Source organism: Cariama cristata, unplaced genomic scaffold, assembly GCF_000690535.1.
Source record: "Cariama cristata isolate BGI_N322 unplaced genomic scaffold, ASM69053v1 scaffold3946, whole genome shotgun sequence".
Classification (NCBI taxonomy): Eukaryota; Metazoa; Chordata; class Aves; order Cariamiformes; family Cariamidae; genus Cariama; species Cariama cristata.
Window position 1 is genome coordinate 67,706 of NW_009623652.1, and position 13,194 is coordinate 80,899.

The 13,194-nt window shown below is 37.7% G+C and overlaps 1 protein-coding gene across 3 annotated transcripts in view; it reads right to left on the reverse strand.

Moving 5' to 3' along the window:
* LOC104163722 (cyclin-dependent kinase 11B) overlaps positions 1 to 12,930 on the reverse strand; it is a 17,125-nt gene extending 4,195 nt beyond the window's left edge. Inside the window, exons 1-16 of one of the 3 annotated variants that reach the window (XM_009702820.1) lie at positions 12,820 to 12,930; positions 12,040 to 12,155; positions 11,381 to 11,508; positions 10,678 to 10,816; positions 9,975 to 10,105; positions 8,675 to 8,801; positions 7,662 to 7,699; positions 7,417 to 7,512; positions 7,177 to 7,308; positions 6,283 to 6,348; positions 5,511 to 5,686; positions 4,680 to 4,770; positions 2,916 to 3,037; positions 2,471 to 2,576; positions 1,732 to 1,853; positions 633 to 740 (exon numbers count right to left, since the gene is read on the reverse strand). In XM_009702820.1, coding sequence (XP_009701122.1) covers positions 633 to 740; positions 1,732 to 1,853; positions 2,471 to 2,576; positions 2,916 to 3,037; positions 4,680 to 4,770; positions 5,511 to 5,686; positions 6,283 to 6,348; positions 7,177 to 7,308; positions 7,417 to 7,512; positions 7,662 to 7,699; positions 8,675 to 8,801; positions 9,975 to 10,105; positions 10,678 to 10,816; positions 11,381 to 11,508; positions 12,040 to 12,155; positions 12,820 to 12,930 — 1,809 coding nt within the window. The remainder of the gene's footprint in view (positions 1 to 632; positions 741 to 1,731; positions 1,854 to 2,470; positions 2,577 to 2,915; positions 3,038 to 4,679; positions 4,771 to 5,510; positions 5,687 to 6,282; positions 6,349 to 7,176; positions 7,309 to 7,416; positions 7,513 to 7,661; positions 7,700 to 8,674; positions 8,802 to 9,974; positions 10,106 to 10,677; positions 10,817 to 11,380; positions 11,509 to 12,039; positions 12,156 to 12,819) is intronic. The other 2 variants (XM_009702822.1, XM_009702821.1) reach the window with 2 other exon arrangements.
* Between the last annotated feature and the right edge of the window lie 264 nt (positions 12,931 to 13,194).

The following is a 13,194-nucleotide window of genomic DNA, read 5'->3' on the forward strand; positions in this document are numbered from 1 at the left end:
CAGAGATCCTTAGCCCTTATTTTGACACAACAGCAATCTGAGGTTATAAGCACAAATCCTGATCTCCATGGTACACCTCTTCTCTCAAATGCAGCCATTTCTCCTACTACAAAACATCTTTGAAAGATATCATAGGGCTTCTTTTACTTGTGCACCCATTTTTTTTGGTGGTAGTGCAGTATTTTTTTTTCTGGCATGGCTCTTGTCACTAAAGCCCTACAGAATCCTAGTGATGTCATCCAGATTTCAGTTATGAAACAGGTAATCAGCAGGGAGTGTTGTCTGTACCTTGCTCTGCTCTCAGGTGTCACAAATTTTAGACTAAGGTTAAAAAAAATAATCCAGCTGCCTAAGATGACAGCGACAGTTTGCACCACTCCATGAGAAGCTCAGCAGCACTACCCCACCAGCATTCTAAAGGAGCAAAACCTCGATCTGTCACCCACCCACCTTCTGTCTGTGGAAGATGGAACCTTTTTGGCTGTGTTATTTGGTAAAATAATACTGAAGATCCAGGATTTCCACCTCTAAACCACTATAAAGAATCAAGCATACTCATACTTTATTCATAAATTATAAAATAGTCTGAAGAGTCATTCCTCTAGCAGTTAGAGGAACAAGGAGAAACCTACCTTCGCTCCAAGCAACAACTCTGGAGCCCTGTACCAAAGCGTCACAACCACTGGCGTGTAAGGCTTCAGTGGAGATCCATATTCTCGGGCTAGTCCAAAATCTCCAACCTAAATGAAAATTGGTAATCAGCAGTTTTTCCAGCATCGACCATACCGTTTACTATCAGTGCCAATATGTGTTGGCCACGCTGGCTATTGCATGGCTTCCAGTCTTCAGAAACAGCCACACAGAATGCACCGTTGCTCATTGGCCTGCCCTGTCTTTTGCCGCTAAAGAATTAAAACGTTTTTCCCTTCCTGAGGCCAAGTAAGAGTTCCCATTATTGATCATTTTTTGACAGAAAGCTTATACGGCAGGGGAAAACCTAAACTAAACAACAGATGACGACTTTGCAAGCAAGAAAAAAAAATTCAAAGTCCAGTTTTCCTGACAAAGGGAAAGGCTTAACAACAGTAACAGCTGTAAGATGCAAATAATGGCAACATACAACTGGCATCTAAAATTTACAAGTAAAAATGGAAATGTTATGTCCTGATTCTATTAGTACTGCTTTTCTCTTACATTCTTGTAAGAAGTCAGTGAAAGGTCAGACAGATTTTTAAAGTGTGGAACTTTTAAAGACTTTTTCTTTGTAAAGAGAATCTCCACCAGTAACTGTACAGTTCAGCACTACTACAGAGATTTATAGTCTTTAGTAAGCCTTACAATCTCTTCAGTTGAAAGAGCAACCCCAGTTCAAACGCTATCATGCTGGTACAGGAAAAGTAAATGACACTGTCACGTATATGGCATGCTGTATCACCAGGAAGAGAACACTGTTCAGGCTTCTAATCATGCTGTAAAGAACTCGGTATTTACTAGACCATGCTTACGTCTCACATCCTAGCATAAATCTTACAGCTGTGGCACGGCAGTCTCTTTATTGTACTTTACTAGTAAAGTTCACTCTTTCACAGCTGTATGTTCTACAAGCCACACCTCACATCTCTTAAAGATTAATGCAAAACATTCTATCCAGCTCTTGACAGAGCTATAATGCAGTGTAATTCTGCAATACAAGCGTTCTCCTAAGTGTGGTATATTTCATGTAATTCTTACTTTTAAAATGCCTGAATGACTGAGCAACAGGTTGGAAGTCTTCAGGTCTCGGTGAAGTATCCAGTTGTCATGAAGATGCTTGACTCCTCGCAGTAACTGAATCATCAAGGTTTTCACTTCACCTGAAATGATAAAAAGAAGCCCAGTGCATTTAAGAGAATAAATCTATCTTTAAGGTTTTTTTGTTTGGAGAACAGGGAAGGGGGCACGGGAAGAAAGTGATGTCAGTTAAAAGCACAGTATAGACTGCACCATGAAAATACATCACAGAACAAGAGCAGTTAAACCCACAGAGCTGCCAATAAAGCAAAATTAATTTAGCTAGCTGGAATGCATCCAAATAATGCTCAGAAATTAATGCCTCTCAAAAACATAGGAAGTGGCCAAAATTAAAACCCAGTGTTCTTTTCCAGTTTAGCACAGGGAAAACTCCCACAATTTCAGATCTGAACCTCCACTTCACCCTAAGCATGTAAACTGGATTCATCAGCCAAATAGCACTATGAATATCAGCACTTCCAGCCTACAACCCTAACTTCACTTGTATTGGTAAAATCAGATCAAACAGAGAAAAAGCAATGAAGTCTCTGTTCCAAAGAACACTCGCAGGACATTCCAAGGCAATACACGTCACCGTCCAAAGCTAGTTCTCTGATGTCAGTACAGCCCAAAGACACTGAGGTTTGGGTTGGCCAGTTTTCCAGTTTTGAGAATTACAGGAGACTATGGCAAACAGTACCTGGTAGAAATGGTTGCTTCATTGTTTCCATCAGACTCTTGAGATCGTGTTCTACGTAGTTCATTACAATATAGATTTTATCCATATTACTACCTACAACAATTTCCTAAAACACAGAAACAAATAATCAAAACAAGCACATAGCATTTAAGAAGCATGCAAAAACGAATTTTAGAAATTTACTGGCAAGAGGATAAATGGAGTCTGCCATTGATAAAATCCACAGAAAATGTATTTTTCTATGAAAACAAAAACCAGCTCATTTTTGCAAAACATCAGATGATGTAGAGACAAGTAATGTCTATATAGTTTTATGGGTAGTATACAACTGTTTACAGAAACAAGCTCTGCTACAAATGCTAAAATTTTTATAAGGCATTTTAAAAGGCAGGAGACAGTATTTCAAGAACAAAAATACTTTTAAAATAGAAGATAGTGGCCTTACTCTGACAGTGACAATATTCAGATGTTGTGCTTTCAGAATGGTATTTATTTCTCTCAGAGAAGTAATGGGAAAGCCTTCCTTTTCCTTTTCCATTTTCAGTCGCTTCAGAGCCACAATTTCATCTGCAAAGAAAACAGAATTATTAACTGCAGATTTCCATCACATAGCTAATAAAATACATGTTAAGAGGTCCCCCAGTGTTCTGTCACTAATTTAATTTATTTGAATGAAAATCGTTTCTCAAGACATTATGTTGAACCAGGAAGCAAAGTCAGTCTCATGTTAGCAAAGCAGAAACAAAACCCCACCACCACAAGATTGCCAAGTTTAAAGAATAAAATGCAAAACAATCCAAAAGCTGCATCATGGATTTTAGTGTATTCCAATGTAACTCACCTGGAAAGAAACTAAAGAAAAAGTGTATAAACTCTAAACTCCTCACCATAGTTAGGAAGATAAGACAGCAAACAGAAATGCCTCAAATGCAGTTTACCTCTGTTTAAAGACTCGACTTGAAACCAAGGTGCTACTCAAAACATTACTGAAGTGAATTATTTAAATATATCTGGGTTTTGCATGATATTGTGGAGAATAATGGTTATGTCAGTCTTGGAGCGGGCCTCAAGACAGAGAATGAAAAGAAAAATGAGCTCATGGTAGTTGTCCAGAAAACAACTGACTTGGAGAAACCATGATGCCAGCTGTGTACTTCTACTCCCCAAAGGAGACCAAATGGTCATATTATTCTAAAATAAACAGAGGAATCAAGGCATCCAGAATTTAAACCTGTCCCCAAAATCACAGCTTGTCAGCTGGAACCTGAGAATAACCCTTTCTGTCTAGGTCTGCTTTGGAACATAGTTCTTTTCACAAGCTCTCTTCACCATCTGCCAACTGTATTTAAAACTGCAGATATTTAATTTACTGTGCTGCAGTTCACCTTGAAAATGACCAGCTTGCTAGAAAGTAAGGTATCAGTAGTGATGGCAACCCTACAGGGAAACCAACGTCACAGCCAAAAGAGCAGATCATATCTTGCTGTGCATTATCGTTTTCCAGGAATAAAAGAAGCGTTGCACTAATATCACTATTTTTGTTAAACTATCAAAACAAATATTTCTTTCACTTGAGGAATCACCGTGGAAGAGGAACATATAAATGACTGGATGGTTGGCTCTTGCACCACTCATAGGAAACGCAACAGTTTCCTCAAGACGTTTGCCATTACAAACCAGACAAGCAAAGAGACTGAGTTTTAAAAATATAAATCCATTTGTATATACAAGAAGTGGGGTTTTTTGAGGGGGAGCTTCAAAAACAAAAACAGTGAAATTTCTTTCTATAACAAAATACCACAGTATATACTCACTGCACACCAACCGCTGCTTTTATGAGTTCTCTAATGGGCAGCTGCACTTACAGTGACGCCTGGTGGAACGCTTTTATCAAATTTTGAAAACATCCAACCTATTAACTATCTACAACAGACCTCAAGCCAGAAATAACTGCTTTGGGAGCCAGAAACTGAAATCATGTTAATTGTTCTACACTGTCATGGCCAATATAGAGATTACTTCTGAACTCAAAGAGCTGCAAGTGAAGCTGTTAGGTCAAAGTCCACATCGTGGCATAGATTATTTTTGATAAAGAAGCAAGTATTTCAGACAGATTTTGATCATCAATGAAAAATGCAGAACTGTAATTTGCATACAACTGCAGCCCTAAATACCATGAAGATAATAACTGGAGACCACTTATACTAACCAGTCTTCTTGTCTTTTGCTCTGTACACTACACCGTATGTTCCTTCTTCAATCCTGTTCAAACACTGAAATTCTTCCACGCTACGACATCCCTGGAAAACCAGACAGACGGACAATATTCACTCCTCCAGCATGTGGGGGAGGGTTTTGCTTGTTTGTTGTTTTTTTTTTTTTTTAAGATGACATATGGTAAAATTCAGCAACTTCACAGGAATAGTTAAAATTTACCAGAAGAATTCAACAATATGGCTACGCCACGTGAGAAAGGTATCTTTGGGGTTTATTTTTACTTGGATCTCTAAAGGAATCCTGGACAGAGTCTGTGTTTTAGTAGATTAACTAAATTATTTCATTAAGTCTTCACTCATTCACTTTTGCACAGAATAAACTGAAATTTCTGCTACAATGGCAAAGGTGGCATCTCAGCACCTTAGACTGATACCTTTCACCTTTAGTTCAATTAATAAAAACACGCTTTCTCTTTATACTTCTACACTTTGCTGTTGGCTACAAGAAGAACAACCACCCATCAGTTTCTGTTCACATTAACGGAACTCTTGTCTCACAAGTATCTATTTTCAGACAGCAATACCAAGATATCAGGGTATCCAATGTATTATTACATTCTTAACTACATCTAAAAGAGTAATCTCAATTTTGCTCCATGTATGTATTTCACACAGAAATGTGTATTTTGTGATGTTAAGTCAGCAAGGCATTCTCTGCCCATAAACTATCTCATGCACAAATAGGTGTTCATGATGTTAACAAAGCAGCTATAGAAATCCATTTGCCTACGATATTCTCAAGCATCCTTTAAGTGATCCTCTACCTGAAGTGCAGGAAGATACTTTGGAAGTTCCTGTTTCAATTCAATGGGGGAGGAAGCTGGCGAGTCAGGAATGTAGTCTCCTTCTGTCATTGCGTTGGAATGAGGGGTACCTTCCCCTACTTCCTCCTCTTCTACTTCGCTTCCCGCTGAATCTCGATCAAATCTTGACTCTGCAACTTTAAAAGTCAGAATCAGTTGTGGAAAGAGGGAGCCATTTGGAACAATTAAGTTCAGCTTTAGACAAATAAGGGCAGTGTAACACTGATCGCTACACGAGAGACAGATGGGCAACTTGTGCAGTTGAAGTTACTGTAACAATGAAGATCAATGAGAAGCCAAATTTCTCCTCTTTGCAGAGATGATGCTTTCAAGAACTCATTTACAATTTCCAGCGTTAAATACAGCATGTCAGAAAAACAAATTTTTACAATAACAGAATGAGAGAGAAAACTGACACGGTGTATCTCAGTTTGATTGCAAAGCTTTTTTGATGAGAGGACAGGACAAGAAACCCAAAATGAAAAAGAAGGAAACATTAGCTCATTAGATTAGGATCTGATTTGCTGTCAACAGAGACCTTGAAACAGATTTCAAGGAATTTCTGATTCTGACATAAGAGCCCCAAAATGCCAAATATACGATGCTCTAGAATGATGGCAAAACTGCAACATGAAATACATTTAAAATATTTTTAAATATTCATCGAAATTATTTATTTGGCTGCAAAAATTCAGCCAAACACTTTTTAAAATATTCATTATTTGCATTGTACCAACTGGGATGTGGTTTCCATTCTCCCGTTCCTCCTCTTCACTCATTTCTTCTTCGCTCACCTCTTCTGCAAAACAGAATCAAATTCAACTGAATAAACTCAACCCTTCCGTAATTCCTGGTAAGGCAGGTCACTATTGAAATACTTTTCCAACTCGCCAGGCCTTCTTCACCTCCTTCACTATCTAGTTAGTGAGCTCATACTTCTGTTTCACTTGGAAAGCAAATGCTTCCCCTAACTCAGCTAAACGGCGCCTTTCGGCTTCCAACAGGGAATACAATTCTTACCAGTTATCTGGGAATTCAGGGATGGGGGCAGGTGAATAAATTAAGTCAGGAAACTTATGAATATTTGCTTATTAACTGTAATTGATTTTAAAGAAAAATAGCCATCAGAGCATGCTTTTGTGCCTTTTCTTTACTAATTAATTACAAGAACGGTTATAAGTAGACTTTTTTACTAAACTTCTTTTTTATTACATTAATTTACTTGTACTGGTATGAAAAAAAAATCTGAAATTTGCAACTGAAAATAATTCAAAATGACAGAGACATTCGTATTTCATCACCCCCCAAATAACTGCAGAATTGTTCTCTACAGAATATTTGTTATGTTACGAAATTATGTAAACTGTTAGCCTTACACCATTTAGGAAGACAAAAATGGCTTTCAGTTTTCTAATCTGGCTTCTTAGATGAATAATTGGTATTACCTCTATATAAAAGGATAGAATATGACTTGTACTTGTTTTTTTTCTTTTTAGTTATCTTGACCTGTGAGGTCTCAGCCTATCCTAGACTAAGAGAAAAGGAAAATGTTCAAATAAAACAATACAGAATGAGAAACAAAGAAAATCGTAACACACCATTCTAAGACCTGCTTTATGTTACTCACCAGCTGACTGCTCAGACACTTCCTCAGAATTGCTTCCCGTCTCCTCCTCCTCCTCCTCTTCCTCTCCCTCTTCCTCAGAACCTTCACTGCTAGACTCTTCCTCCTCTTCCTCTGAGCCTGATCCAGATTCTGCTGAGGAATAATCAAGCACGTAACTAAGTAGGCACATGCTCTAACAACAGTGTTTCCTCAACAGACAACCGCACAATTAGTTGCATCTACTAAATTGCGTTTAATCACCTGATGAAGACTCTGCTGAACTGGTTTTTCTCTCACTGTCACTGATGTCTTGCAAGTCTGAAAGAGGATCTCTCTCTTCTGGTTTCTCTTCTTTTACTGTTGAGACCATAAAAATTAAAACCAGGGTGCTGACTGAATATCACATCTACTTATAAGACTCTGAATACCAATTAAATTGGTGCTGAACATTCTGTATTGGAAATACAGAGCACTAAAAAAAAAAATTCACACTCTGCTCAAAAGACAAACAGCTTTTCTGAATTGCAATGGTGCAGGATCAGCCGCCAAAATGTGGGATACCGACCTTTTGGTTTTTAAACATGATACATGCCTAAGGCTCTCTAAGATTAATAAAAAAAAAAAAAAAGTAACACGGTAACAAGTATCACCACAACACAGTCTCACTAATGTGTGTACATACAGCGCTTATTATTCTAATGTAGTCCCTCTGGACCACCATGAAATAGCACATGCGAATAACTGTTGGTCAATTAGACAGTAGCTTCAGAAGACTTACTGCCTGCCTCCACCTGGAATTTCAGCTGATTACGTTCTACAATCAGCTTACTTGAAATAGTTACACCTATTTTTACAGCTACACACATTAACAAGGCAGACACAGAGCTTTTATTCTTTAACCAAAGACACTTATGTCAATTGTGTGAGTTCTCTACTCACAGTTAGGACCTTCTAGGCATGGGAAGGACCATTTTCTGGCTTAGAAAACAAAATTCACTATCTAACCAGAATACTACCTTAAACATTTATTTTCTTCCTCAAGATGACAGTATCGGTGATGCTTAAACTATATTGATGCTTAAATTATATTGATCCTTGTAAGGTAACTTTTCCAGGTAGCTTAGTTCCTAACAACACATCCAACTGGAGCTAGTGTAAACAATCCCTTTTTAATCTGTAAGGGAATTAAACTACAAAATTCTAAAAATTCAGTCAGCTGCTTCTTTCATCATTGAATGAAGTAACTCACTTTGAAACTTTTAAAATTACTGCTCCTACTACTAAAAAGGAATGATTCATTCAATTTGTCACTTGCACAATTACCTGCAAAACCAGCATCGCTTTAGAAAACAATACATATGTACATATTCATGAATAAGCCGGAGTTATGATGCCGTGGCTGAAGTGGACAACACTTTCAATACAGCACCAGGGATATACGTTTACTACTAAAAATTAAACACTACCCCAGAACAGCTCCTCCTAGCCCCCAGGCAAAGACATTATAAAGTGGCAAATGCTACCTGGTTTCCTGCTATCTCCTTGCTCAAGCTTGTCTCTTTGCTGTCGTAATGGGCTGCGACTCCAGGGTCTCATTTTTACTTTGTCTCCATATTCTTCCCTCACTGTTCTATGGTGTGCAGAAACTAGTGAAAACAAAACCGGAAGAAATTGTTACATCTCCCTGCCCTAATTAGAATACTTCTGTCTGCCACAACCACGTGCTTTGCATACTTTTCCTTTTTCCTTACAAACTAAAGGGTAATGGGAGGAGAGGAAGCGGAACCTAACTATATCTAGGAGAATAAAGGACTACGATTTACCTCATGCACAATAAAATATGGGCTTGTACTACTTAGAAAAAGGTGCTGCCATACTTGGGAAACAGAAGCAAGATGCCCTATATACTACACAATAAACACCCTGAAACTAAGGCATCAATGCCAGAGAAGAAGTGGACAGACCAGGAAGATACATGTAAGAATAAAACCAGCTAAAGTTTAGAAGGAGCTGACAGAACATTTAGAGCAATAAAAATAACTAAAATGAAAGGCTAGATAGATTGAACAGTATCAGCCTAAATACCAAACACAAAAAGGAGCTGTTCAGTACAAGCCGAACTAGAAAGAACAGCAATAAATATGGTGGCTTCTGCTACTCTTGAACAATCTTTGTCACTTCATCACAGGAATGAGCACTGATTTTTACCTCTGAAAGCTGGGACAAACAGACATCCTTTAACCAAAAAGGCTTAGACTACTTAGACTACAAGTATCTGATATGCTACGCAAGATGAGGATTCAATTGCTCGGTTGTCAGATCTTCCCCACTTGACTCCCACCACAGCCTTTTTCATGGCTGAAGTACTTACATGATCTCTCTCCCTCCCTTTGCAATTTAGTTCCCCAAATCCTTAAAACACTGAATTGTGAGACGTTAATCTCTATCAAATTGGGTTAGACTAGGCCAAAGAGTTTGGAAGAGACTGGGATCATGATGGATATACACACACATGCAGGCACACACGATGTCAATTACATAAATCTAGTTTCTATAGGAAACCAGACTAATGGAAAGAGGCAAAGAAAGACGTACTGACTAATCGATATGCCGTGGTATTTAAGGCATATGACACTGTTTTCTTTCGCCATGTAGAACTTAATAGATTATTTTTTTTCCTTCCCACGTAGAAGACCCATTCGCTTTAATTTTTTTAAATTCTGGCACTGACCTAAGTAAAAAAATGCTTTCTATACCTCCATTCCACCGTTGCGTCAGCAGATAGTAAGCCCAAACAATATTTATACAGAGATAGTTACCTTCTCTTCTGGCTTCCCGTTCTTTACGTCTTTCTTCAGCTCGCCGTTCTCGTTCTTTTTGCTCCCTTTGCTCTTTTTGCTGCTCTCTGATTTTTCTCTCTCGTTCTCGCTCGAGTTGCTCCAGACGATCTCTAGAAAATAATTATCTTTGTTAAGTTACAGTTCACCACAAATTCAGCTTATGAAGTAAAGGAAAACTGTTTTGCTATAACAAACTACAGGGCCATTCAATTTCATTAGCAATAACACCACTAATTGCATATCAGTCAAAAACAGACACAGCTTTGCAGCGGATCCTTTAAAAACACTGTTTCAGAGACAAAGACCATGAGCTCTAAAACACATGAGTTTCTGCACCTTTATCAGGATTTAAACAGAAATTAAGCATGTTCAGTTAATAAATCCTCTGATACTATGCAAGTCTGGTTTGTGCTTTTTTTTTTCATTACAGTAAAACACTGGCAATGAATTCATCTAGAAATATCTGTTGTAATGAAGCCACTTACAAAGGTAATTAAAGTCAAGAACACATTTTCATTAGACGACACATTCACAGGAACGTGACACTGGCATCAGACCTTACAAGTTTTTGTTCTGAATATTTTTGTGATTTCAGAACAATGAAAGGTTAGAGATAGACTTAGAGGAGGAAGCTGTTCATCTCTCTGTTGGTTTGTCACAGGAGAGGGAGGGATGGGTGTACCTCTCCCTCCTGGAATGCTCCCTTGCCATTTCTCTCCGTTTCTGTCTTTCCCATTCACGCCGGGCTTTATCCTGCTCTTCTCTATGTCTCTTCCTACGCTCATGTTCCCGTTCTTTCTCCTTCACTCTGGCATGTTTCCCTAAACAAACAAAAATGAATTTTGGAGTGTTACTATTAAAAATATTTAGCGCTCCTATTTTTAAAAAGCAAAACTAGAAAGGATGAAACTTATGGTAACCTATTTCCATGTTCTCTGTTATTTTCTTAATGAAAAAATCCTGATCTGAAAGGGTGTTGGAAAACTTAAAAATTGTAAGATCTTGCACAAATACTTGCATTAAAATAGAAAAAGGCTGTTAGTAACAGGAATACAACATGAATGTTTCTAAAAAGGATATTTTTTTTCCTTTACAGTCAGGTACAAAGATCATAGTTCAGCCCACTCACTCAGTGAAGCCAGAAAGAAGCTTAACAGAGTTCAAAGAGTAAAAGTAGACTCTGTGTCCCTGTCCCAAATTGACTACTGTCATTCCCATAAGGGCATGAAACATAATAAAGAAATAATACAAATTTAAATTCCTTTATCTTATCCACCTGACATGTTTTCTTCAGTTTGTACTTATTATTATTTACTCTCTACATAGTGCCTGTTCAGCTTCACCTTGGGAAGCTACCAGAAATGTTATCCAAATGTATTAATAACAACCTTCTGCTGAATGACTACGATGTCTACGTTTCTCTTTCCTCTTCTCATCTTTTCTATGATGGGTTTTTTCTTTCCGTGACATTTGCTGCGGTGGTTTTATAGCCAAGGAATCATCTTCTTCTCCTCTAAAATACAAGACAAATTAATAAACTCAGGAAGGTTTCATGTACTGTCAAACAGACCGTGTGTTATTTCCTCTTTTCTCCATGATGAAAAGAATGCATTTTTTTCTTATTTTATTAATTTATATCAAAGTTCATTTCTATAATACCCATGAAGCAAAGCGTTAACAGTGCATTAGAGGAAGTCATAATCACACAGAGGAGAAGTTAAGCTATTTTTATATGTGCGCTTTTAACACAAGCAAACTTAGGATGAATTAAGCACCGGAGAACTTAGCAGATCTGCTTTAACTGCATCTTGAGCAAAATATTATGAGTTAGTGGCCAAAACTGGAACACAATACACTGTTAAGCCTTAATCAGTACTTCAAAAAGATACTCGGGCACATTCTACAAACAGGAGATGGCACATCTGCATGCTAAAGTAGTTAAACTTTTCCCTTTCAGATATTCTTAAACCCTCTTCTCATTACTTCTAAAGGTTAATTTCAGTTAACTCTTCCTAAGGTAACAAAGTTATTCTCTTATTCTTACCTGTCTTCCATAGAGTCTTCCCTCCTGTAAGGTGAATTTCTGATGGTTATTTCCATGCGATGATCTCTTAACTCCCCCTCTTCAAGAGAATCCCGCTTTGAATCCCTATCATCTGACTGTGACAGAAACACAAGAAAGGGCAAAGCCAAAATGCAATTAATTTTTATGTCACAAAAATAAAAAATTTAAATAGTACTCAACCCCTCCATTCCTGGCTCCAAAATCATCCTCAACTGGTCACAGCAGTAAAGTGCACTAACTTATGAAGTAGAGATTTCATAGTTGTAAGCAGCCAAATGCAGTTTCATTGCGATTATAGCGGAAATTCTTTAAATTCAACATAATTAGACAAAATCAAACAATGATTAAGGAGGATTGCATTAACTGTTGTTCCAAGAGAATGTTATTTTGTACATAGTTGTACAAAAACATAGTAACATAAAAGTTATTCAAGAGCAATGATTTAAACCCATTCTTCTATAAAACCTTTGAAAGGCTGTTACTTGAACTGCAACTTCCAGATAATCGCATCAATTTCTTTACCTTTTCTAACCAATAACTATGAAACAAAGCATACGACATAAGGCCAATGAGATCTTAACAAAGCATTGTACTTTTGTCAAACTTTGGAATTAGAGATCACACATGAAACATGCATGAGAGCACAGAGGAATTCCACTGACAGGGCAAGAAGCCTTGTTCTCATCAGCAAATGAGGATACAGGCTCTAAAGTTCCTCAGGTTTCACTGGAAATGTTGGTATACCAAAGGGCAGCTTACATTTTTCATACGTTTTATCTCTGCCTTCTCTTCTTGCTCCTTCCTTCGTTTTTTTTCCTGAAGAATTTCATCTAAAGTTTTCACTTTCCAAGAATCCTTTTCATCACCCATTTGAGTTTAAAAAAAAAAACCCTCTGAAAAAGAACACAACATTAATAAAACCTCCACAAACTACACAGTCCAACTCAGCTATATCTATTTTACATTGACGTTTTGGATGCAAACAACTAACATACCACCTTCAAGTAAAGCCAAGCGGGACCTGACTTATGCTGAACCAGAAAGGTCCGTTTTAAACCTAGAGGCACCCAGAGTCTGTTACGAACTTAGTGACCTGCTCGAGTCAAATGAAAACACCGCCTATAACAAGGTCTG